The sequence below is a fragment of the Mesocricetus auratus genome, unplaced genomic scaffold, assembly GCF_017639785.1.
Source record: "Mesocricetus auratus isolate SY011 unplaced genomic scaffold, BCM_Maur_2.0 Super-Scaffold_100025, whole genome shotgun sequence".
Lineage (NCBI taxonomy): Eukaryota > Metazoa > Chordata > Mammalia > Rodentia > Cricetidae > Mesocricetus > Mesocricetus auratus.
The window spans coordinates 11873683-11896699 of NW_024429206.1; the positions used below are offsets into that span (position 1 = coordinate 11873683).

The 23017-nt window shown below is 56.0% G+C and overlaps 1 protein-coding gene and 1 long non-coding RNA gene across 6 annotated transcripts in view; both read right to left on the reverse strand.

Annotated features, from left to right (window-relative positions):
• The window catches only part of Dtx1 (deltex E3 ubiquitin ligase 1), a 30450-nt gene extending 12674 nt beyond the window's left edge, over positions 1-17776 (reverse strand). Inside the window, exons 1-3 of one of the 3 annotated variants that reach the window (XM_040731230.1) lie at positions 17596-17776; positions 16134-17054; positions 1005-1707 (exon numbers count right to left, since the gene is read on the reverse strand). In XM_040731230.1, coding sequence (XP_040587164.1) covers positions 1005-1707; positions 16134-16392 — 962 coding nt within the window. In that variant the 5' untranslated portion in view covers positions 16393-17054; positions 17596-17776. Of the gene's footprint in view, positions 1-1004; positions 1708-2192; positions 2313-16133; positions 17055-17595 lie in introns of those variants that run through there. The other 2 variants (XM_005079013.4, XM_040731231.1) reach the window with 2 other exon arrangements.
• A 734-nt stretch (positions 17777-18510) lies between these two features.
• Positions 18511-23017, reverse strand: LOC121134060. Of its 3 annotated transcripts, XR_005871074.1 has the most exons (5): positions 22914-23017; positions 22486-22556; positions 22248-22342; positions 22023-22163; positions 18511-21686 (listed from the first exon to the last, which is right to left on the reverse strand). It is a non-coding gene; the product is annotated as an uncharacterized LOC121134060 (long non-coding RNA). The 3 variants fall into 3 exon arrangements; XR_005871072.1 differs by having other exon boundaries at positions 22248-22556; XR_005871073.1 differs by lacking the exon at positions 22914-23017 and having other exon boundaries at positions 22248-22597.

A 23017-nucleotide genomic window follows, 5' to 3' on the forward strand; every position in this document is an offset into this window, starting at 1 on the left:
CCAGTTTAGACACCACTCTCCCCATTCCACTAGAGAGGCTTTACCTCTGTGTGTTTTCTAGAACCTTCTAGATTTGTTCAGCCTCCACTCCTATGCACCTGCAATGCCCAGCCTGGGATGCCCTTCCTTTTGCTAGGTTCAGAACACCCCAGCTCCTCCCTGGACACGCTGTGTCCTCTGAACTCCCTAGAAACAGCCTCCTCCCATGTGCTCTCCCCCACAATGGCCTGTCCCACCCCTCTGGACCACATGCTGCCCTGTTCCACCGCCTCCCCTCTCCTGCCAGGACTCCCTTGATCACTGTGTCTGTCTCCTGTGTGTGCATCGTGAGAACTCAGCCCTCCCAGGCCAGATCAGCTTTGTGAGCTAATACCCATGGCACACTCGTGGAGAATGCACACTCGGCAGGAGAAGCTGAGTGATTTGTATAACGTGTCCCGAAGTAGTGGTTCCCCGCACTGTCCTCACTGACCCATGAAGGTGTGGGCAGAAAATGGGGCCTGGGACATGGCCCAGAGGGCAAAGATGTCTGTTGCCGAGCCTGATGACCTGAGTACCATGCCCGGGGTCGGAACAGCAGGAGAGAACTGACTCCCACATGTTATCTTCTGATCTACACACACTGTATGGTGAGTGTGCATGCATGTGTGTGTGCTCATGTGCTGGTGTGCTCCTGAACATACACACACCCCAATATATAAGTGACCTCAAAATGCAGAGAACACTGTGTGTGTGTGTGTAAATAGCCAGACAATGATAGTCGTGGTCCCCCAAGGGTTTGTTTGCCAACCAGTTTACCTAGATGGTGAGCTGGTCCCTGCCTCATGGGGTCCTGCTGCCCAGCTTGGTAACGTGCTCCACCGTAAAGCGAGTCCAAGAGGGGTGGCCCACACCTTACCTTTTTCACCCTAGCCTTGGGCCTTGGTAGGCAGTGGCCCCTGTGTAGCTTCTTGCTGGGGGTGGCCCTGGGTGTCTTTTGGAGGAGGTTTGGGGGGATATCTTACCCAGGCGGGATAGAGGCGCGTGCGCTGACGCTGGTGGCTCGCTGGGGTCCTGGCCGGCTGAGGTTATTCTGGCCCGGGGTGGGCGCTCCGTTGGGGGCGCTAGGACTCCGCGGGGGAACTCCTGGAGGTGGCGCGGGCTCTGTGGGGACGGCGGCAGGTGCGGCCCAGAGCGTTGCCCCGGCGAAGGTGGCACTGGGACGCACAGCAAGCGCACCCGGAGGCCCTCCTGGTGGCAGCGGAGGAGGGGGCGGTGGGGGCGCTGGAGGAGCGGCTGGCGCAATGGGAGCCTTGCGGCGCTGTGAGGCCAGGATGGCGTTGGAGGCGGCGCGCGTGCTGTTGACCAGCAGGCACTGCTGACACGAGCAGGGCTGACCCGAGTTGGCTCCCACGGGCCAGGACTGCGACTTGGGGATGGAACCGACGGTGAGCGGGTAGGCCAGATCCAGGCGACGGCGCAAGCGGCGGCGGCGGCGCGTCTGGCGGTTCATCTGGGACATGCTGTTGAAGTAGATGAGGTAGCAGAAGCCGAGCGACGAGAGGTCGAGCCACGGGTGCTGCTTCTCGTACGCATTCTGGATGGTGATGCAGATGTCCATGTCGTAGGCCGTCCACGCGCCGCCGTCGTTTTCCCACTCCCACACGATGCCCTTGCCCGGCGCTGACGACGGGTCGTAGAAGTTGCGTCGCACTGGCCGCATGGTGCCTGCGCTCAGAAGGGAGAGGGATTGTCAGCACAGGCTCCCACGGGGACCTTCAGGGCCGGGAAGGGGATCTGCGCAGGCAGGAGGGACAACACACACACACACGGGGACAGCACCAATGAGATGACTCAGCAGGTAAAGGTGCTTGCCACCAAGCCTGACAATATGATTTCAATCCAACCCCGTGGCGGAAGGAGAGAATCGGCTCCTTCAGGCTGTGATCGGCCCTCCAATAAACTAATAAATAAAAGCAATGAACTCTTAAAAGGCACGGGGCGCTGGGAAGGAAGCAGGCAGAGGCCCAAGGTGACTTGGGTTACAGGATATGAAGGTGTCTTAGAGAGTCAAGGAGGAAAAGGAGCGCGGGGCGGGCCCTGGAGAGCCAGCCACCCTCCGCAGGGTCAAGGCCGGTCCTGAAAGGCCTGGTTACCACAGCACAGGGAGAACATTAAAGGTGCATGGTGACCACACAGAGAGCAAGACCCACCTGCCCGCTGAGCTCCCTCTGGGACTCCCAGGGTGCCAGCAACGGGAGCGTTTGTGGGTTTCTGCATTCACAGAGTTCACTGGATTCCACCACATTCACTCACCCCTCACTTCATTCGTTCAGCAATGCCTTTTTGTATTCATTCCTCTCCTCCCTTCCCCCCCCCCCTTCCAGCCCTCAGTAAACAGGTGCTGGGTATATGCTGTGAGAGTGGAGAGTGCGTTTCCACCACACACGCACGCACACGCGCACGTGTATGTCAGCTCTGTGGTATCCTGGCCTGGCCTGCAGTTCACCAGTGCTGTGCCCGCCCCCCCCCCCAGCCACCCCTTCACTGGCTGAAGCTCCATCTTCTGCCTGAGAGCCATTCTCTTGAGGAAACAGAGGGAACAGTGATTGACAGCATAGGCCTCAGGGCCTTAGCTGACTCCAGGCTGCCTGGCCCAGGTGCCACAGCACAGAAATGACTCTCCCAGGCTTGCAAGGCCACACCTGTGGAAAGGCTGCCACCTGCTGCAAAGCTGTGGGAAGTGTTGTGCCCCCCCCCGTGCCTCCCCAGGCCTCTGTGGCCCTGGTGACAGTTACTACAAATCGACTCAGCAGGGCCTGGCATTTGTGACTTAGAAGCCAACCCCTGGGCATGTCTGGGAGGGAGTTTCTGGGCTGGGCTGGTTGAGGTGGGAAGACCCACCTTGGTTTTGTGGTGGCGCCATCCCTGTGGGCTGGGGTCCTGGGTTGCATAAAAGGGAGGGAGGAAGTGAGCTGAGCATTGGTCTCTCTCTCTCTGCTTCCTGGCTGCGGATGCCACGTGACCAGCCACCTCAGGCTCCTGTTGCCATGACAGACTGTACCCCCGAGCTGTGAGTCAAAATAAGTCTTGCTTTTGGCAGGCATTCTGTCATGGCAACGAGACAGAGAATTAAGGCGCTGACCTCATCTAGACAGTGGCGGGGAGCTCCCTGGCCCACCGTGTCCGTGCCTGCTGGGAGGATTTGAGAGTAACCTTCAGCGAAGCCCCTGGGATTTGGGGCAGACAGCCCTTATCTCAGGTTGCCAGGTTGAGACTATCCAGTCCTGTAACCACATTCTGATGACTTCCTCTGTCAGCCTCGGTTTCTCATCAGGGAAATGGGTCAGGCGGGCAGAGATGCCTAGGCTTGCTGGGCAGCGGGTCCTGCATCCACTTTGATGCGTTAGCCCCACCCTCTCTCTGAGAGCCCCAAGGCCATCAAGCGGCCTCGACAGTCTGTTGCCGGATTCCCTGCTGCTCTAAGCCACTGTGGCTCTGGGCTTGGCTCGAAGCAGTAGGCTCAACGCCCTTGTCCCCACCTGGCAGCCAGGGCAACCCGTCCAGCTTACATCACACCCATCCTCATAGAGCTCAGAGTCCTCGATTGCTCCCAATGACCCGTGAAAGCTGAAATCCTCATGACAGCCCAGCTCTGACGTCCTCTCTGGTGATGTCCCCCTCACCTGGCCTCCCTGCTGCAACCTAACCACCCCAAGCCCTGTGCGACCTCAGGCCTTTGCCCTGGCCGTTCCCTCTGCCTGGATTACGGCTTGGCCACCCTTAGACTTCTTTAATCTGGTTCCGTTTGAATGTCACCTCTTACGAAGCCCCCCGCCCCCAACTTGGCTTCTGTGTAATTTATTCTATTGCAGCCTCGCTGTTCCCCACTTCCTGGTAGCTGCTCATTCTGGCCACGACAGGCTCTTTCCTGCCCCAGCCCATCAGCTCAGGCCCTCCGGCTCCCCCACCCCCACTCTGGGCAGGGTGACTCACACAGTAGGTCCTCACAGCTCAGGCCCACAGGGGGCCCCTCTGCTAAGCCCTCCGGCTCCCCCACCCCCACTCTAGGCAGGGTGACTCACACAGTAGGTCCTCACAACATGAGATGGGGCACCGAGTGTGGCATCCTGCTGGGAGGTTCCCTTCTGACTGTTCCTCGCTGTACTGCCACTCAGGCCTCAAAGACCTCGTTCTCTGCCTTGCCTTTTAGAGTGTACAAGGCTGTCCCTGACAACAGCACCGGCCCCGAGGGCTGGGGAAACCGAGGCACAGGGCTCTATCTGTTAATAGGAGAAGGGCAGGGTGGAAGGTGACAAGAAATAAGGTTCCCATGTAGCAGTAAGGTCCCAGAAACCGCAGGAAGACTCCCCAGGGCCCGATGCCTGTTTTAATGGAATACATATTGATTTTCTGTGGTTTGCTCTGTGTTGGGAGCAAGCCCTCCCTCCTGTCCCCTTGCTTCTTCATGCTGGACTTGCCCTCTCCGTACCTCGGTTTCCCCATCTGTAGAATGAGGGGCTGTGAGAGAGATGAACCTTAAGGGCTATGATCAGCTTTGTGGTGAAGTGAGGAGCTGGCTGTGTGTCCCTTGAGCCTCATCTGCTGCCCAGGTCCTGAGCCAAACCAATGTATGAGGAAAATGAGGGGCAAAAGCCGTCAGGAGACTGTAGAGCCTGGCGGTATTCTTATATGTGAAGTGGGGGTATCGACAGCTACCCCAAGAACTTCTGGGGGACAAAATAAAAGGTGTGACAGGTACTTAGCACTTGACTTAGTATATAGAAGCCCCACGAGTGTTGGCTGTGACGGCTGCCACCACACACTTGACCCACTTCCAGCATCCCCAGCTGGTGAACTCCTAATCGTGCCACAGAGCCCCTCATGTCCAGCCCCTCCAGCAAGACCTTAGCTCTGTTGCTGAAGCTGGCACATATACTGTCATCGAATCATTTCTGCTTTTGTCTCCTGACCTGGCTGATAACTTCTGGGGTGACAAAGGCCAGATCAGTGCCACAGTGTTCCCAAAACCTGCCGGGAAGGAAGGCATATGCAGCTGAAACTGAGGCCTGTGGAGCAGAGGGGGAGGGGAGGGGCCAGGCTTGGCAGAAAGGAGGGCAGGTGGACCTAGGGCAGTGGGGAGAAGGGCCATGGAGATTGCCTGGGCCACTCTGCAGCAAAGGATTCTGGGAGCTGCTGGCTAGACCGCATCTGCTCCCCGGGGCTCTGTTTACCAGGCATGGATTTTCTTGCCTGCTTTAGTGGTAGTTACTAAAGGCAGTGTCCCTGGAGTCCTTTTGAGAAAGGATGGGAGCCTGGAGAGCTGGAGTAATTAGGGCGGCTGAGCCCGCCCGACCAGACCCTGCACTGCTTCAACCGCTGCTGCCCCGTGCACCCCACCCCTGCAGCCCAGGATGGCCATGAACCAGGGGGCCGTGGGGAGGGGAGGCAGCTGGCTCCCAGTGTCTGCTTGGACTTGGATCCTGAGATTTTTCTAGCTGTGCCGGCTTCCTCCATGGTGGCCTTGGCCTAGATTTGTGGACAGAACAATGAGCCGCAGACTGGACACCCGGAGTGGGATCCCAGGGCAGTCAGCCCCCGCGCAGAGGACTGTCCTGAGCCTGGTGTTGTGGGTCTGCTCCTTCCTCCTTCTCTGTCCAGTAAGAATAGACAATTGAAAAATTGCCTGAACTGGTGAGGGGTTGGGGGCCAGCGTCTGCTGGAGGCTGCAGGGAGATGATAGTCAGACGAGGGAGACAGCATGGGTGACAGGGAGAGAGACAGAGAGACACAGAGACACAGACAGAGACACAGAGACAGACAGGCAGAGACACAGAGACAGAGACACAGAGACAGACAGGCAGAGACACAGAGACAGATAAAAACAGACAGAGACACGGAGACAGAGACACAGAGACAGACAGGCAGAGACAGATAGGCAGAGACACAGAGACAGATAGAAACAGACAGGCAGAGAGATAGAGATGACAGACAAGTAGACAGAGAAACGGACACACGCATGGGGGCAGAGAAAGCAGGAGAGGAGAGAGACAGACAGAGACACAAGGAGACGCACAGGCACACACACAGAGGAGGGGGCAGAGAGAGAGCGAGAGAGACAGACAGAGACAGAGAGACAGCATTCACTCAGACTGTCAGACAGCAAGATCCCTGTGGGAGCCCGAGGGGCAGGTACCGTGGACCAGGCCCAGAGAGAGGCTGGAGGCCTAGCAGCTGCCCAGCAGAGTCAGGGAGGGCCGGAAGCTGAGGCTGAGACTCAGTGAGAGAGGGAGACTGGGGGTGGGTGGGGGCGCAGCACCACCAGGGAGCATCCGCTTGCATTACTGCATGCCCTACTGTGCGTCCTTTGCTGAGCACCTACTATGTGCCCCCGCAGACTTATTGCTGCCCTCCCACTCCGTCCCTTTCCTCTTAGGCCATACACACCTGTCACCTTTTTACATGTGAGGAAACAGGTCTAGAGAGAGGAGGGAAGGGAAGGTGAGAGTCGTCGAGGGCCGAGCAGAGGAAGGGCACGTTAGAGAGAATTCCTCCACTCACGGGCAACTCCCTTCCTCAGTTTGCTCTCCACCTGAACATCACCCCCCCCCCCCACACACACCTAGAGGCACAATGTTGGGGGGTTCTCTGTCCCAAGCTCTAACTCTTCAGAACAGAGTGGCTTTGTGACTAGAGGTAACCTATGCTTGCCCCCCCCGTCCCTTGTAGGGGCTCCTGTCTTTGGGGGTGGCTTCCTGGAGGGAAATGACCTCAGGTAGGGGCACCCAGACCTGCTGGGAAGGAAGGCCTGTGGGAGGCAGCCATGGGCATCCTATCAAGTGGGGGCCTCTGCCTGGGAGTGGGCAGGGGGTGGGTTGAGCAAGTTAGAGCATCTCTGGATGCCAGGCTTGAAGAGGGATGTTGTGGGATCTTCAACCATGCCAGGAATGAGTGACATTGGCAGTAAGCTTATTCTCTGTCCAGAACTCACTGGTCCCCCACCCCATCCTCAACCACGCTGTGATATGGAGCTGGTTGCCCTGGGTACAACTGAGGATGAACAGGTGCCGGACAGTTCTGGAACACACTCGGGGTCACCCTGGTCCAGCAGACTCCAGCCTGGGGACACCTGCCTTCTGTGGCTGCTCCCTCAACTGTGTACATTCACAAGTCCCTGTCGCCCAGGGGGAAACTGAGGCACACAGGCTACATAGCAAATCAGACACATGGTTGAGGCTGAAGTGAAACCCCAGCCTGGAATATTGCAGCTTTGCAACTCAGGCTGGCTGCAGGGCTGCTGAGGCCTCCTGCAGCAACAACACAGTCTGACATCATCTCCCCAGGGGGTCCATTTGAAAAATATGGGGAAACTGAGGCTCCTTGGGAAGACATAGAAGTCTAGCCCGGGCACCGGCTGACTTCGGTAGACACAGCTGGCTCTGTGTCAACGGCCTCCCGCACCAGCCACGATCAATGAACCTGCTGGTTATGTTTCCCTCTGATTGCTCCCGTGGGACTCTCGGGCCTGGCTCTGGCCCATTAGTGGTTTGGGCACGGGGCTGCCCAAGCTCCCTGGGGGGGGGGACTGCTGGTGGTGGTGGGGGTCGGGCTTGGCCCCCAATTTCCTCCTCTCTGCTTGGCCAAGGCTGCTGCAGTGTGTGTGGGGGTCCTTGTGCACCTCACAGCCCTGGGGCCTCCCTGACACCAATTCCCACACCTCAGGATTCAGGTGCCCTGACTCAGCAGCAGCCAATGGGAAGAGGAGGAGGGGGAGGAGCCCTAGGGGCCCTGAATCCTCCTCCCCTTCATTCCTCAAACTGTTCCTTCCAGCCTGTGAAATGGACACCGTACTTAATAACGGGGTTTCACATACTTGGGGGCTGCCACCGGCCAAACCCTGTCTAGAACGGTCTTCCATCTTCCCAGTTTCCCTCCTTGCTGAGTTTAACTTTCTTGGCTCGACTATGTCCTGGAATTGTCTCCACCATCTCAAAGGAGAATCAAGGACTCTCCCACAGGCCCCCTGAACACCTTGTCTTCTCTAGCACCAGAAGGCTCTATCACTAGGTGACAGGGTGCCTGTGTGCCCTTCCGTCTGGCCATGCCCCTTGCTCAGAAGGTTGGACTGGTTTTTTTTCTCAGCACCTTTTTGATCTTAGTAGCACAAGGCCAACACTGTGGAAATGGTGGCCGAATCTGAGCAAATGAATGATGCAACGAATGAATGATGCAACAAATGAATGATGCAACAAATGAATGATGCAACAAATGAATGATGTAACGGATACAGATGATGCTAAGTGGGCCATTCCCACAGCGAGGCTGGAGGCTCTCACTGGAGAGAATGTGGGCTTCCTCTGCTCACCCACTGCTTACGATGAGAAAAAAAATCGTGAGCCATATTTAAAAAGCAGGATTGTAGGCAGGCATAGTGGCGCACACGCATTTAATCCCAGCACTCAGGAAGTAGAGGCAGGTGGATCTCTGTGAGTCTGAGGCTGGTCTGGTCTACAGAGCGAGTTCCAGGACAGCCAGGGCTACATGCACCCTGTCTCCAAAAAAAAAAAAAAATTGAGGGTAAAGGACACATGTTAACCTAGGTTTCCAGATCCTTAAATGTCCAGAGACGTGGCTACAAGGTTTGGTTTCCTTAGCAACAGGTAGCCAGAGCTGGGTAGGGTCACCCTGTACATGACTTCAAGTGTTTTTGTTTTTGTTTTATTTCCCCGTTTGATCTGAGATTCAGCTTTAGGCTGATATCAAACTCATAATCCTTCTGCCTTAGCCTCCAGAGTGCTGGGATTACTCATTTAATGCTGGGCTCAAGACCTTCAAGGATCTATTGAGCACCTACTTTGTATGTGTCATGTACTGGTGAGCAAGATACTCTTAGACCCATGGTTTTCCATGTACTGTTATTCAGTCAGGCAACTGAATTTGCAGCCACTGGACAGATGGGAAAACTGAGTCCCAGACAGAGAAACTTATCTGAGATCACCTTGATAGACGGACAGAGTTTGGATTCAGGTTAAGAGTTTGAATGGGGTCAGGCCCCTCACACTTTAACAAGAACACTCCTCCATCTCTCTGACACTTGTCCTGAGCTTTGATATCCTTGGTAGCCCCACTGGAGCCCAAGAGAGAGGAATAGAAGCTTGCGGGAGCCATGGCGCTGTCACTGTGGAAGAAGAGGTAGCCAGGTGTGGGCAGGCTGTCTTGGCAGCCACCTCTGATGGCTGGGTTCTTTGTTCTACAGCTCAGGGTGCCGGGCTACAGGGCTTCCTGCCAGACTCCTTCGCGGACCCAGTCACTGAGTGCCACTGCTGTCTGGGCAGGTGGAGGTGGCAGTCTGGACCAGCTCCAGAGACGTGGGAGGGGCTCAGAGAGGCTCTGCCATGGAGGCAGAGCAAGGGCACCGCCAGGAAGGATCTGGAGGACGCTTAGCCCCAGCCTGGCATCTGTGTAGGCTCAAGGTCAGTGACAGTCACATGTCTGGACTTCTGTGGTACCTGGTATTGTCCTCTCACCCCACCAGAGCTGAAGCACCAGAGGCAGGCTTTCTGTGTCTGCTCTGTTGATTGTGACATTCCTAACATTTGCACACAATAGACACTCATTAAATTCCTATTGATTTGTTTTTCTTTTTTTTTTTTCCGAGACAGGGTCTCATGTAGCCCAGGCTGGCCTCAAGCTGTCTCCACAGCTGAGGATAACCTTGAATTTCTGATTCTTCTGCCTCTGCTTCTGCCTCCCTAGTGTTGGGATTATAGCTGTATTCCATCATGCCTGGTTCATGCATGGCTGGAGATCGAACCCAGGGCCTCATGCATACCAAATAACATCACTGACTGGGCCACATCCCCAGTCCCTGCAGAATGAGTGAAGGCTAAACAGTGGCCACAGCTGCTGCTGGGCCCATATCACAGATGAGGAAATTGAGGCTTGGGGGCAGTATGGCCCTTGGCCAAAGTTACAGCTTCTTGCTGTGCCTAGTGAGCTCCTGGACCAGAGATGGGAGTCCTGTCCTCACCCACGGACTCCCAAGGCAGTTTGTGTTAGGGTTGGGACCCCCAGGCCCTGTGCCCTTGGCTGAGTGTGCTCGAGGTGAGTGAGTGTCATCTAGGGAACAAGGCTGTCCTAAGGCCTGGCCAGGGCTGGTCAGTGACTAGGTGGAAAGCAGGGACACAGGCAGAGGGCATGTGGGGAGGCCCCTGGGGACCCTGAATGAAGAGAGATTTGGGCATGCTACTGCCCCCAAACTCCCCCCCCCTCATTCTCATCTCTGTGAGAGCCCCCTCCCCCTCCAATTCCTCATCCTTGTCCATCAGGTCCTCATCTCCTCACTGACTTCCTCCTCCATCTCAGCCTCACCCCGCCCCCGCCCCCAACGCCCCTACATTATCACCTGCTCCACACTCTCCTCCATCAGACCGGCACCCCCAATGTGGCTTTCCGTACCCCCTCACATCTAAGACAGACCCCACAGTTGCCGGAGAAGAGGGGAGGGGAGTGAGGCAAGGGCACTGCGGCCCAGGACCCCTCCTCACACACATACGACCCTCACAGCCATTCATGGTATCACATAGCAGCCCTGGGGGCAGTGGGGGGGGCTCTGTCCCAGCCTCTCCCTGTGTCTCAGCTCCTGACTGTGTCCTGGACAGGAACTCCCACCCCCCAGCTTCAGCGTGCGCTGTTGCTAAGGAGAGCCCTACTCACTGCAAAGAAGTCTGCCAGCCCTGGCTCACCTGTGCCAGCCTCCCAGGGCCTGAGATTAACGATGCCGGTACTACACACTGACTCTGGGTCCCTCGGGGCCTAGGTGCTTAAGGGCAGCAGCTGGCAGCCACGTCTGCCAGGTCTTAAGGGCCCCTAGGGACCATCTTTCCTGCCCCCTGCTTGCCATCGCTTTCCTCTGCCCCTGGACCTGAGTAGGGGGCTGGCTGCTGCTCCTTGGACTCTCTCTCACACAGGTCCACACACGCTCAGGAGCCCACATCGCCCGTTTGGGACATCAGAAAGTACCTAAGCGCCCATAAGATCTCCAGGCTTCCCATGAAACTGACCCAGGGAAGAATTATTCCCATTTTACACCGCAGGAAATAGAGGCCCAGAGAGGTTAAGTGGCTTGCCCACAGTCACACAGCCAGCAGGGGGGCTTACACACCTTTCTGTTGGCCTCAGTGTCAGAACTGGGCTCACAAGTCGTTTCCATGAAGTGCTGGCTTTTATCTCTCTTAGACTACGACACAGATTTGATATTGATTGATAAGATCTGAAATGGATCGACTTTGTCTTTCTCTCTGAGATCTCCAAGACCAAGCCCAGGACCAGGCCCTGGGACAGCAACAATTGCCATCCAATAGAATAAAGATAGAGTTGGACAACCAGGAGGCTCCAAAGCAAATAGACCCCCAAAGGACAGGAGTACAGGGAGGTGCTGTGGGCTGAGACAGGGACCCAGGGACCCTGGGCACCCTGGGGATGACTTAGCCAGACCTGATAGGAACCTCCTTCTAGTCCTTCTTGCTCTGGCATCAAGCCTAGCCCTAGATTTGTTAGGAAAGAGCCCCAGAGGCACGGGAGTCAGGGACTCAGGCCCTAGAGGCCCCGTGATAACTCAGGATGTCCCTGACAACAAGCCCAACAGAACTCTGAGGGGACAGGGAGAAGGGACAGCCAGCCATCACCTTTATCCCTGAGACCTGACATAGGAGCCTAGTTTTGGTTCAAGAGTGAAAAGCTGTGTGACCTTGGGTAGGTCACTCACCCTCTCTGGGGCTTTGTCATCCCATCTGGACTGTAAACATTGGAGGCGCTTTCCATGGCAACATCTGCTCTTCCTTTATGGGTGAGTGACCTCACTCGTCCCCCTCAGTCTAAGTGTCACAAGCAGGTCCTACACAGAGCAGGATGCAGGGTGAGGGAGTCCTGGCTGCCCAGGGAAGGGGTGTACACCCGCCCCCCCAGCCTGTCTCCAGCCAAGCGTCTTGAGACACAACTGTTGGTGGAGCCTCTGGCATGGCTTCTGTCTTAGCTGTGCCTTTACAGAACGGAGGGGGAGGAAGATGGGAGACGCTTGTCATGTACCAGCCCTCTATCCCTGCCAGCCACAGAGACCATGGAGTGTGCTATCCACAGGGACCACATCACCTGCCTCTGGCTGTGTGGAGTGGGCCTGTGGGGGTGGAGAGGGGCTCCAGATAAAAAGGTAATCTTTGGGAGACCAGCTGGGCCTGGTGGTGTGGGACCACCCTCCCATCCACTCAGGAGACTGAGAAGGAAGGCCACAAGTTCAAGGCCAACTGGGTAGAGCCTTCCTCCAAATGAATACTGAAGAGAGCTGTCCTGTAGCTCAGTGGCAGAGCCAATGTGTGTGTGTGTGTGTGTGTGTGTGTGTGTGAGGTCCTGGGTTCAAATCTCAGCGTAGAAAAGCAAAGCCACCCACATGGGGGGGGGAACACTAGCAAGCAGCCAGTGGGGTGTAGCTGTTAGGGATCTACTATCCCATGGCCAGGGGATGTACCCTCCGCCTCCATGTGGGGGGCCATAGCCTGGAGGGTTTCAAAGGGAACCTCCCCTCTTCCCTTCCCCCTCCTCCCATGGGTAGGGCTGGAAACATCTGGGGCGGCTGAATAAACGGAAGTCCCTGTGTGACAGGTCTGTCCTCTCCACTTGTCCCCAAGCCTGACATCTGGCCCCTTTCCCTTCCCTTCTCTTCCCTTCTGCTGGCTGCCAAACAGAGCAGGCAGACAGACAGGACACTTGTGCCGGCGGCTGATGAGCAGGCTGCGGGCCGCGTGTGTGTTTGCGCTGAACATGAGCTCTGTCTGGCACATCCTGAGGCCTGCCTACATCATGCTGGGTGTGCTGGGGTGTCAGCCCCTGTCGCACCCCAGAAGCAAGATTAGAAGGTGCTCTGGCAGGGTGTGGGGGTGGGGTGAACTGCGGGGGCGGGGGGGATGATGCACCCACAGAGATTAAGAATGGAGAGTGGTTTTTACATTTTCCAACAGTTGTAAAAAAAAATTAATAAACTTTACGAGCCATGAAAATGGCACAAACTTCAAATGTCAGTGGTGGCCACAAGTGTTTATCTCAGCCCAGCCACAAATGCTCATTTGCATGTGTCCCAGGGGCGCATATGCTCCAGTGACAGAGTGTGGGTCCCCACAAGGTTAAAAAGCCTACCAGCTCCGGCATCAGGGCAAAACCAGACTCAACCTTTTTCCACCCAAAGACAGAGCAGCTTCCGGAAGCTTCTAGGAGCTTTGACACCAAGAAAGTCTAGACAGGAGTCCTGTGCATTTTGGTGCATGTACGTGAGTTTCTGTTTTTATGGCTTTACATTGGTGGGTTGTTTTGTTCTGTTTTTTGAGACATGTATGCCAGGTTAGCCCTGAGCTCACTATGTAGCCGAGGATGACCTGTAACTTCTGGTCCTCTTGCTTCCACCTCTTCGTGCTGGGATCATCAGGGTGCATCACCACGTTGCCTATGCCTGCTCTATCAACTGAGCAAGATACCCAGCCCCCGATATTTGGATTTACCTCCCCCTCTCCCACCGTGTGTCCTGGTGCAGGTTCAGGGTGGGGTAGGAGTTGGTCTGTGTGACAGACTCTGTTCTCTCTGACCTGCTGGTGACATGATCTGGAAACCGAGGCCTGGGGAGGCCAGGTCCTCTGGCTTGGTCCCCCAGCTGGTCAGAGCAGAAGGGAGACCTGTGTGCATCTTGGTTCTTTCCCGGAACTGGGGCAGTGAGGGCCAGAGGCCTTTCCTAAGTAGCTCAGCCTGGCTGGTCTGTCTGTGGGAGGCAGCCCCTGGCTCCCCAGGTCTTCTAGCTCTGCTCCCAGGTTCCCAGACTCTTCTCCTTGCTGGCTGGGTGGGTGGGGGTCCTTGGCAGGCACCCCGAAGCCGATACTCATTTCTAGCTCACAGGCCAGGCATGGCTTGAAGAGAAAGGTTGAGAGTTGAAGACTGGACCAGGTGCTATGGAGAGTAAGGGGGATGGAATAAGCCTGGGCCTGGGGATTTGGGAGCTCAAGTGGGGGTGATGAGACTTGAAGGAGGCGGGGGTGTTCATAGGCAAAGATACAAATTTGAGAGCTGGGGGGCTGCTTCTGCTTCTGAGAACCCCCACCCTCCAAGTTAACTCCTGGAAAATCTCCATAGCCAAAACTCTGAGGCTACAGAAAGCTAAGCCAAGGTGCAGGTGAGGGGAACCCCCCTTTTCCTCTCAGACCTCACCCCACCCTCCTTTCCTCCTGAGGAGCAGCCAAGGGTGATCTCCAGTTCTCAGGGTCAAGCCCAAAGTCCTTCTCACCATCCAGACCTACATCTACACATCTGGAGGCAGCCTCTGTGCCCCCAACTCAATACACATGAGCACATGCAGTTTCTTCTCACCCCAGGGCCTTTGCACCAGCCATTCCCTTTTTCTGGGAGCACCACTTCCTGACTGGTCCTCCCAAGCAAGCACCCACACATCTCTCTCTCACAGGCTCCATCCTCCTGCCTGCTCCTTGACCACAGAGAGATGGATATCAGTGGTCAGTCCCTGTTCAGAAGGGTCTGGCTCTGCACAGCACTACAGCACACAGTAGGAGGTCAGGAAATGCCCTTATGACAGGCATGGATGGTGCTCAAAGCTATGGAAACAGATACACTGAAATGTCACACTGGCTGGGCAGTGGTGGCACACGCCTTTAATCCCAGCACTCAGGAGGCAGAGGTCGGCGGATCTCTGTAAGTTCGAGACCAACCTGGTCTACATGAGCGAGTTCAAGGACAGCCTCCAAAGCCACACAGAGAAACCCTGTCTTGAAAAGCCAAACAAAAAAAAAAAAAAAAGAAAAAAAAGAAAAAAAGAAAGAAAAGAAATGCCACACTGATAGACTCCTAGAGGTGCATCCTGGGTGTCTGGACATCTGTAGGTGCCCGGAAGTTCTGGGCCCACACTGCCCTGCCTGGTCCTACTCTCTCGTGATAGAAGTGTGGCTACACGCTGACGTATTTTTAACTAGTGTGAGTTGAAATGGCTACAGGTGGTTAGCGGTCTGCATACGGAGCAGGGAGCTAAAGGGAGGAGGAAGATGCTATTGTCCCCAAGCTAGCTGCCTGCAGCGGTCACCCAGGGAAGTACTGAGGCCTCCCCAGTCCCCACCACTGCCCCTCGAGGCCAGATGCATCAAGGTCCCCACAAGGCAGGGCCTCACCGCGCAGTGCCTCAGAGGCTGCCTGGTGATGTGGCAGAAACTCTCCACAGTGGTGACAAATCCCCACAGGAGAAGAGAGGGCCTGAGAGTGAGGCCATCTTTAACGGCACTGTTACTGTTGTACTACAAATTTGGCCACCAAGACCACCATCAACAGCCACCACCCACACCATGAGGCCACCAAGATAGCCAGCGGCTCCCCCCCACCACACACCTGCATCACAGATCGTTCCTAACATTATCCCAGCAGGTCCATCATGACGATGATGACCCCTCAGCATCCCTTCATCACCGCACGCTCCTCCATTATGACCCCACCCCCGCCATGGACACCATTACCCCCGGGCATCACCTGACCCATGACCACATCCCACCCCTCCTCCTGCACCTGCAGCCAGCATACCATGCCAGCACTGGACTCCCAACTGTCTGGATTTTGATACCAGCTCTGAGTGCGATTCACTCAGCTTCTGGGAGACTCAGTTTCTTTGCCTGTAAAATGGCCTCACTAGGAGTCAAAAAAAGACTTTCTGACTGTGATTGGTGGGGAGGAACCAACCAACCTGTGAGTTTGATAAATGGGTGTGTTAAGGTACTGAGGGTCTCAGTGCCGGGGGAGGGGGACTTGCTTAAAAAAATCGTCACATAGCTCTGAGAGACGGAGATCTACCCACTTTACAGTCGAAGAAACTGAGGGTCAGAGAGGTGATTCTTTTATCCACATTCCCCCAAACTAGTGTGAGGTAGGGCTGGAACCAAAGTGTTAACCTGGGCCAGGCCACACTGTCCCTTTTCCCAGTGGAGGGAGAGGGAAGAAGCCTAATTGGCAGGCAGGACCTTCAGAACCCCAGCTCCCCTTTCAGGAATGCTGGGGGGGGGGGATTGTTGCATTCCCTGCCCCTCTTGTGAGAGGCTGGCCGGGTCCGGTAGAGGTCTACTCACCTGTGTCTTGACGGAACTGATGCATGGATTGTAGGTCAATGATGTAGGGCACCAGCTGGGCATCCACCTGGCCCAGGACCACGGAGCCCCGGGCATCCTCCTTTAGAACATTCTCGATGTGGTGGCACACGGTGGCCGTGTAGGGTCGCCAGCGGCTGTGTTCATTGAGCCACTCCCACACCACCACCCGGGCCACGTTCTGCGGCGGGAAGCCCAGCCCGTTCACCGGCACCATCACACCTTGGCCTGGCCGTGACATGGCCGCTGCTGCCTGCGGGGCCAGCTCCCCACTGTTGCTGGCCCAGCTCCTCCTGGGCCTGGGAGCACCGGGGAAGCGTCGTCCTCTCTCTCCAGGGCGGGGAGTGAGGAGTGTGGCCTCTTTTCCAGCTGGGCTCCTCTCCAAGGCCTAGAGGCCTGGGTTAGGGGGATGGGTGGCCATCCAGACGCCGCAGCGAGGACCCCTTCCCGCAGAGCGCAGCTGTTGCACACAGGGATATGCTGAAGGCAATGTCTGTCCTAGGTGGGGGATGTGCTCTTAGTTCCTGGGTTCCTTCGGTGCAGGTGCGGGAGTGAGGAGCTTGCCCCTCCAGGTCCGGCCTTTCCCCACTTCTCTCCGGTTGCTTCTGTCCGCCACGCAGGGCCTTGTCACCCGGGAGGCCCTGGCTGCAGCCTTGCTGCTCAGCTCTGTGTCCCAGACCCTGTGCCTCGCTGGTCGGTTCCGCCCCTCCCGACGGCTCCACAGTAGGGGCTCCCTGCACCCTGCACCCCTGTCCCCTCTCCTGGTCGGCCCGAGTGGTCGCGGATGTCCCAGGGAAGGGGGCGGAGCACGGGGTTCTCTGGTCTGGAGCTGCGGTTGGGGGACCCCCCCCGGGGGGGCGGGGGCCGTGGGCACGCCCCACCCACCCCACTGGTGTTCGCGACCTGCAGGGGCGACAAGAAGGGGAGAGGGCCCTTTAAGAAGAGAGCAGCCCCCTCCCCCTCCCGGGAGCCGTGGTGGAGAACAATGGGGTGCCGGTGGGGGGGCGGCAGGGGGGCTCGGGGGTCCACGCCCTGCGGTCCCTGGGGTGCCTGGAGAAGAGCAGGCTCGGGACCCTAGACTGTCACCCACAGTGACCTGTGCTCGACTGGAGCGCGTCCCCCGCCTCGGGCCACGCGCTACCCGAGGCTGCGGTGTGGGATGCGGGGACGCGGGATGTGCGGACGCAGGATGCGGGGATGCAGGATGTGGGGATGTAGCATGCGGGATGCGGAATGAAGAATGAGGAATGCAGGGATTCGAGCTCACAAGACGAGGGCTATTGAGACTGATGGAGGGTGCCCGGTGAAGCCGGGACCCGGGTCTCCTTGGGGGGTCGTGTCTCCAGAGGCTAAAGGGCTGCAGGTCGCTATGTCCCCTCCCTGTGGTATCTACCCGAGGACCCGCCACAGCCAGGGATGTGGGGTCCCTGCGATGCTCTCTCACCGTGATCTCCCCGCGCTGGCTCCTTCCCCGGAGGGAGAGAGGGGACCGTCCTGCCTCCGCCCCAGTCCGGACCTCGCCCGCCCAGGACAGACCGACAGACAGACAGAAGGACGCAGTAGCCCTGGCTCGCGGACGCGTCAGACGCGTCGCCGGGATCCCGCGGGTGGAGGCGGCCTCGGGGCGGGGCGGGTGGAGGAAGGGGAGGAGACCGACCCGCCCAACCGCCGTGACACGGGAGTCACTGAGTGCCCGGCTGGGCCCGCTGAGAGGAATCGGGTTCAGGCTGTGTGTGTTCAGGGGTCCAGCTCCCAATCTGTCATCTTTGCATTTAGCAGCTAGGGCAGAGCCTGGTACATAGCAGGCGCTCAATAAATGCTTGAATGAATAAATCTGATTTAGAGATAGTCTATAAGGCCTTCTGGGGTGGAGAGCGAAGGGGCCCAGAGGGCCCATTTCAGAGCCAAATGGAACCCTGGACCCTGGAGAGCTCAGAAAGAGGCCCACATAGGATGAAAATCAATTAAGAGCACTGACTGCTCTTCCAGAGGACCTGGGTTCAATTCCCAGCACCCACATGGCAGCTCACACCAGTCTATAACTCCAGTTCCAGGGGATCTAACACCCTCATACAGACATACATGCACAGAAAATAAAAACAAATACAGCATTTTAAAAAATGAATAGGGCCGGGCGTTGGTGGCGCACACCTTTAATCCCAGCACTTGGGAGGCAGAGGCAGGCGGATCTCTGTGAGTTTGAGGCCAGCCTGGTCTACAAGAGCTAGTTCCAGGACAGCCTCCAAAGCCACAGAGAAACCCTGTCTCGAAAAACCAAAAAAAAAAAAAAAAAAAAAAAAAAAAAAAAGAATAAAGAGCCAGGTGGTGGTGCATGCCTTTAATCTCAGCACTTGGGAGGTGGGTCCCTGATTCTGGGGCCAGGCTGGTCTACAGAGCAATTTCCAGGACAGCCAGGACTACACAGAGACATCATGTTTGGGAAAACCAAATCGAGTCCCACATCGTTAGAGCCTGAACAGCAACTGGACCTGCATCCAGCTCTAGTTTGGTTTCAGGATCCAGTTAGCTAAACCATGCCGCTTCCCGGATAGCCACCTGCTCTTCCAGGCCAGAGGGATGGGAAGGGCATCCTCCAGGCAAGGGACCAGGCCTGGAGGCAGGAAGAGAGGGAGGGACGGATGGCCTCAAACCAAGATCCTTGCAGCCACCTGCAAACAATAGGTGCCCCATAAATGTTGGCCGAGCACTTGGGGCAGCAGTTCAGTTGTTAATGGACACTATGGTGGGCCCTTTGTCTTCTGGCAAACTGGAAGATAAGGGTGTGGCTGCCCAGGCTGTCTGGGAAGGGGAGCTGTGATCCAGGGTTTGTGAGTCTGTTTGGGATTCAGCCCAGAGTGGCCCAAGCTTGCTCCTCTGCCTCCCTGGGGGGTAAGGTCAAGAGCAGGCTACACTGGGCATTTTTCCCAGAACAAACTGGGTCAACTGGAGTAGTCCCTCTCCTCCCCAGGTTCCCCTCGGTCCTTCAGGGCCAGCTCCTAGATAGATCCTGGCTCTACTAGCTCGAGGTCAGTGGCCTGTGGGAGGGCAGCCTCCAAACTGCAGGTACGGCCTCCTACAAGATTGGGAGGCACAGAAATTTTAGTTCAGGGTCCTCGAATGACATCCTGAGGGTGGGGAAGGGGCATAAAACCCAGCATCAAGGAGACACAGCTGTGGCGTCATTTTTCAGAGAAGAAAGCCATTTACAATCTTTTGTAACCAAGCTGTAACGACCCTGTCTTGTGACAGAGGTGGAACTCTGAGGTCCTCAGGAGAGGAAGACGTTGGCTCAAAGTCACACAGGGATTTAGTAGCAAAAAAAAAAAAAATGAAAGAGGAACCCAATCTAGGGCCTTTTGCTTTATGTTGCTTAGAGCCCCGCAGCAAGCACCCCTGCCTCCAGGCAGTCTTCCTGGATTTATTCTCGCCATCAGCTGCTTAACCACTTACATGAAACTGATTCCTGCTCAAGAGGTACCGAAGGGCCCCTGCTATATCCACACCCTGTGGCCTGAGCTCGCTGCATGTTGGATTCTATTTGAGTGTCTGTTACATATAGCCCCTGGAGGTAAGACCATGCCCTTATTTTACAGGCAGGAAATAAAAAATCTCTGGAAGTGCAGAGAGGTCACCTGATCTGTCCAAGCTCCCACAAGAATTTAGCAGAGCTGGGAATTGATTCCCAAAAGCCTTTGCGCCGTCCAAGGCAACATGCCACCATGGTGTTTGCTGAGTGACTAGTGAATGGGATCTGGCACAGCGAAGGCCATTCATGGCTCAGAAGATGGGTGAAAAGCAGTGATGAGTCAGCCACCTGTGGTTCCAGGAGGGGTCCTGTCGCAGGGCACAGTCCCTAGGAGCATGTGCTTGTGGCTTCTGTCCCTGACTCACAGAACAGGGTGGGTGCAGCTTCTGGACTCTTCTCAGCCCCTCTCTGTCCGTCAAGAGCTGGGACCAGCTGTGTTCTGTCCTTCCGAGATTGTGAAAACTTTAAGTGCTCAGGCTGTGGTCAATTTTTATGTCTTTGGGGCCCTTGGAAGTCAGGGAACTTCCTGAGGCCATAGGGCTGGGTATGGTGGACCAGAGGGACCCCAGAAGACCTGTGAGGCCCACTCAGTGACAAGGAGGCGTCTTGTTGAGGGTTACACGTCTAAGCTGTGGCCTGGGATCAGTGTTTCCCTACAAGAGGCAGGGGGAGCAGGGTGACGAGACCCCGTGCCTACCCTGAAGTCCACATGCAGCCCAGCGTCCATCTGTGAATGCTGGGCTCCCTCGTGTGATCAGGAGCCCCTCCCAAGTGTTCTCAAAGATGGCGAGAGCACAGTCCTCACCTCAGAAACTGAGGTTGTTTTCCTGGGATTGAAAGAGTGGCACCGAGGCAGGCTGAGTCAGGGGGTCTGTATTCTGAGTGCCCCAGCTGGCTTGGGGCTGGCGAGATGGCTCAGTGGGTGAAGGCATTCGCTGCCAAGCCGCATGACCTGAGTTCGATCCTTGGGGCCATTTGGAATGGCAGTGAGGTCAGCGGACCCAAGAATGGGCCTGTCCTGAAGATGACTGAGCAGAGGGAGAGAATGAAGCAGGCCGGTGGGAGGAGAGAGAAAGAGAGAGAAAAGGACACTCCTGGGTCCCTAGAGGAGTCCAGACCTAGAGTTGACTTCCTCAGTTACTCCTGGAATTGTATGACCCAGGACCTGGAAGTTCTACCAAGCCAGTGCTGGGCATGCGATGCTGGTAGAAACTGGACATTTCTAGTACATTCTGTGAACCAGGGACTCTAAGCCCAGTGGGCATTGTGGCAGACTTTACACACCCCCAGGACTCCCAGAAAGAGCCAGATATATAGTTAATGTGATCCAGGCGTGCTTGATGTTTGGCACCTCTGAAAGAGGTTGGCCAAGGGAAAGACAGAGGTCTATCCACCTGCAGGGACCAGGTCCCTCACCCCTCTAGAAAATGCAGGCCAGGCAGGGGGATGAAATAGGAATGAGTGCAGAGCGCCCTCTTGTGGCCAGAGTTTATGCCTTTGCTGTCCTGACTTTTTAGGTAATCTATTTTAAAATGCTTCTTATTGTGGCAAAAACTGGGAATGTAAGATTTCCCCCATTTTAGTCACACCTGATTTTACAGTTGATCTGCACCAAGTAGGTCCCTGTTGCGCAAATGATGCCCCCCCAACACACTCACACAGTAGTGACCAAGAACACACCGTAAAGTGTCTCTGTGAGACCTTGCTTTCAGTTCCTTTGGCTGTGTCCCTTGTCAGTACAGAAGGATCTAGAATGACCTGTCAAATGGTTCTGAGTGTGTCCCTGAGGGAATTCCCAGAAAGCATTAACCCAAGTAAGAGACCTGCCTTGAGAGTGGACCGCATCACGCTGCACGCTGGTGACCAGGACAGCATGATGGGGACAGAAGGAGCCCTTGAGGTGCTGGCCTTGTCCCCTCCTGAGCTTCCTGTGATCTGAGAGGCTCTCCTCTGTTGCCCCCTGTCCTCTTCGTGATGGATGGAAAACTCCTTCCTCCCTCAGGCTGTGTCTGTCAAGTATATTGTGCCGGTGGTGAGAAAAGCTAGAGACTAAGCCACGCTCCCCCAAATTCATAAGCCGAGGCTTAGCCTCCAATATGGGTGCATTGGGGGACACAGCTCCAACACAGCAAACGCATTGGGGAGCTGGATGCTGAAGCCCCAGTCTGTCTGTCTGTCTCTCCTGTCTCTGTCTCTCTCTGTCTGTGTCTCTCTCATCTCTTGGTCTCTTTCTGTCTCTTGGTCCTTCCCTCTCCCTCTCTCCAAGCTACATGATCATGTACACATAATTTTTTTTTTAATTTCTATAACATCTGAGGTCAGATCCACACAGGGTATCTACTTACCCAGAAGCGCTCTGGTCCCCATGTCCCATCATGAGGGAGGCTGGTGACTGCCACGGTTGGACAGGATGTGTGGCCACCGTGTCAGCTCCCTGCAGGCTCACTCACAGCTGGCTGGAGGGGTCCAGGAAGAGCGTCCAGACTCTGCAACAGAAGAGAGAAAACTCCCCAGGTCATGTGGGCCCTGGGCCACCCAGGGCACCCATCCCAGCTGGTGCGAGGGCTTACGGGAGATAATTTCCGGTTACTGTTCCTGTCCCCTCTGGCTGAAGGGATTTTTTCATTGCAGCTCGAACTGATCAAGCAGGTGCATTACTGGGAAGCTTTGGGATACAAATTTTTTAAAATTAAATCTTATCTCATCATATGTGTTAGGTCAAAGGACAACTTATATGAATCCGTTTTCTCTTTCTACCATGTAGGTTCCAGAAATCGAAGTCAGGTCCTTAGGCTTGGTGATACTCACTGTTACCCACTGGTCCAGGACTCTTAGTGGGGATCCTTGGGGAGGTCAGTAGTACCTCAGATTCAATGATGCTATAGAGAAAGAGACCTATGTATAATGCTCTCCCTCTGGCCCTCTGTCTTTCCTCCCTCCCTCTCTCCCTCTCTCTCTGTCTCCCTCCCTCCCTCCTTCCCTCCCTCCCTCCCTCCCTCCCTCCCTCCCTCCCTCCCTGTCTCCCTCCCTCCTTCCCAGTGAATTCCTAGGACCTTGCAGAGGGGCCAGGCTAAGGTCCAGAGGGCAGGCAGGAGCTCAGGGAAGAACTGGTTGTTGGTCACAGAATTCTTTCTTCCTCTAGGGACCCCAGTCTTTTTCTCTTGAGACAGTCAACTGATTGGATGAGACTCACCCATGTCATGGAGGATCAACCTCTTGTCTCAGGGCCTACTTACCTGAATTTTAACAATACTGTTAAAATACGTTACAGCACCATGGGCTGGAGAGATGGCTCAGAGGTTAAGAGCACTGGCTGCTCTTCTGGAGGTTCTGAGTTCAA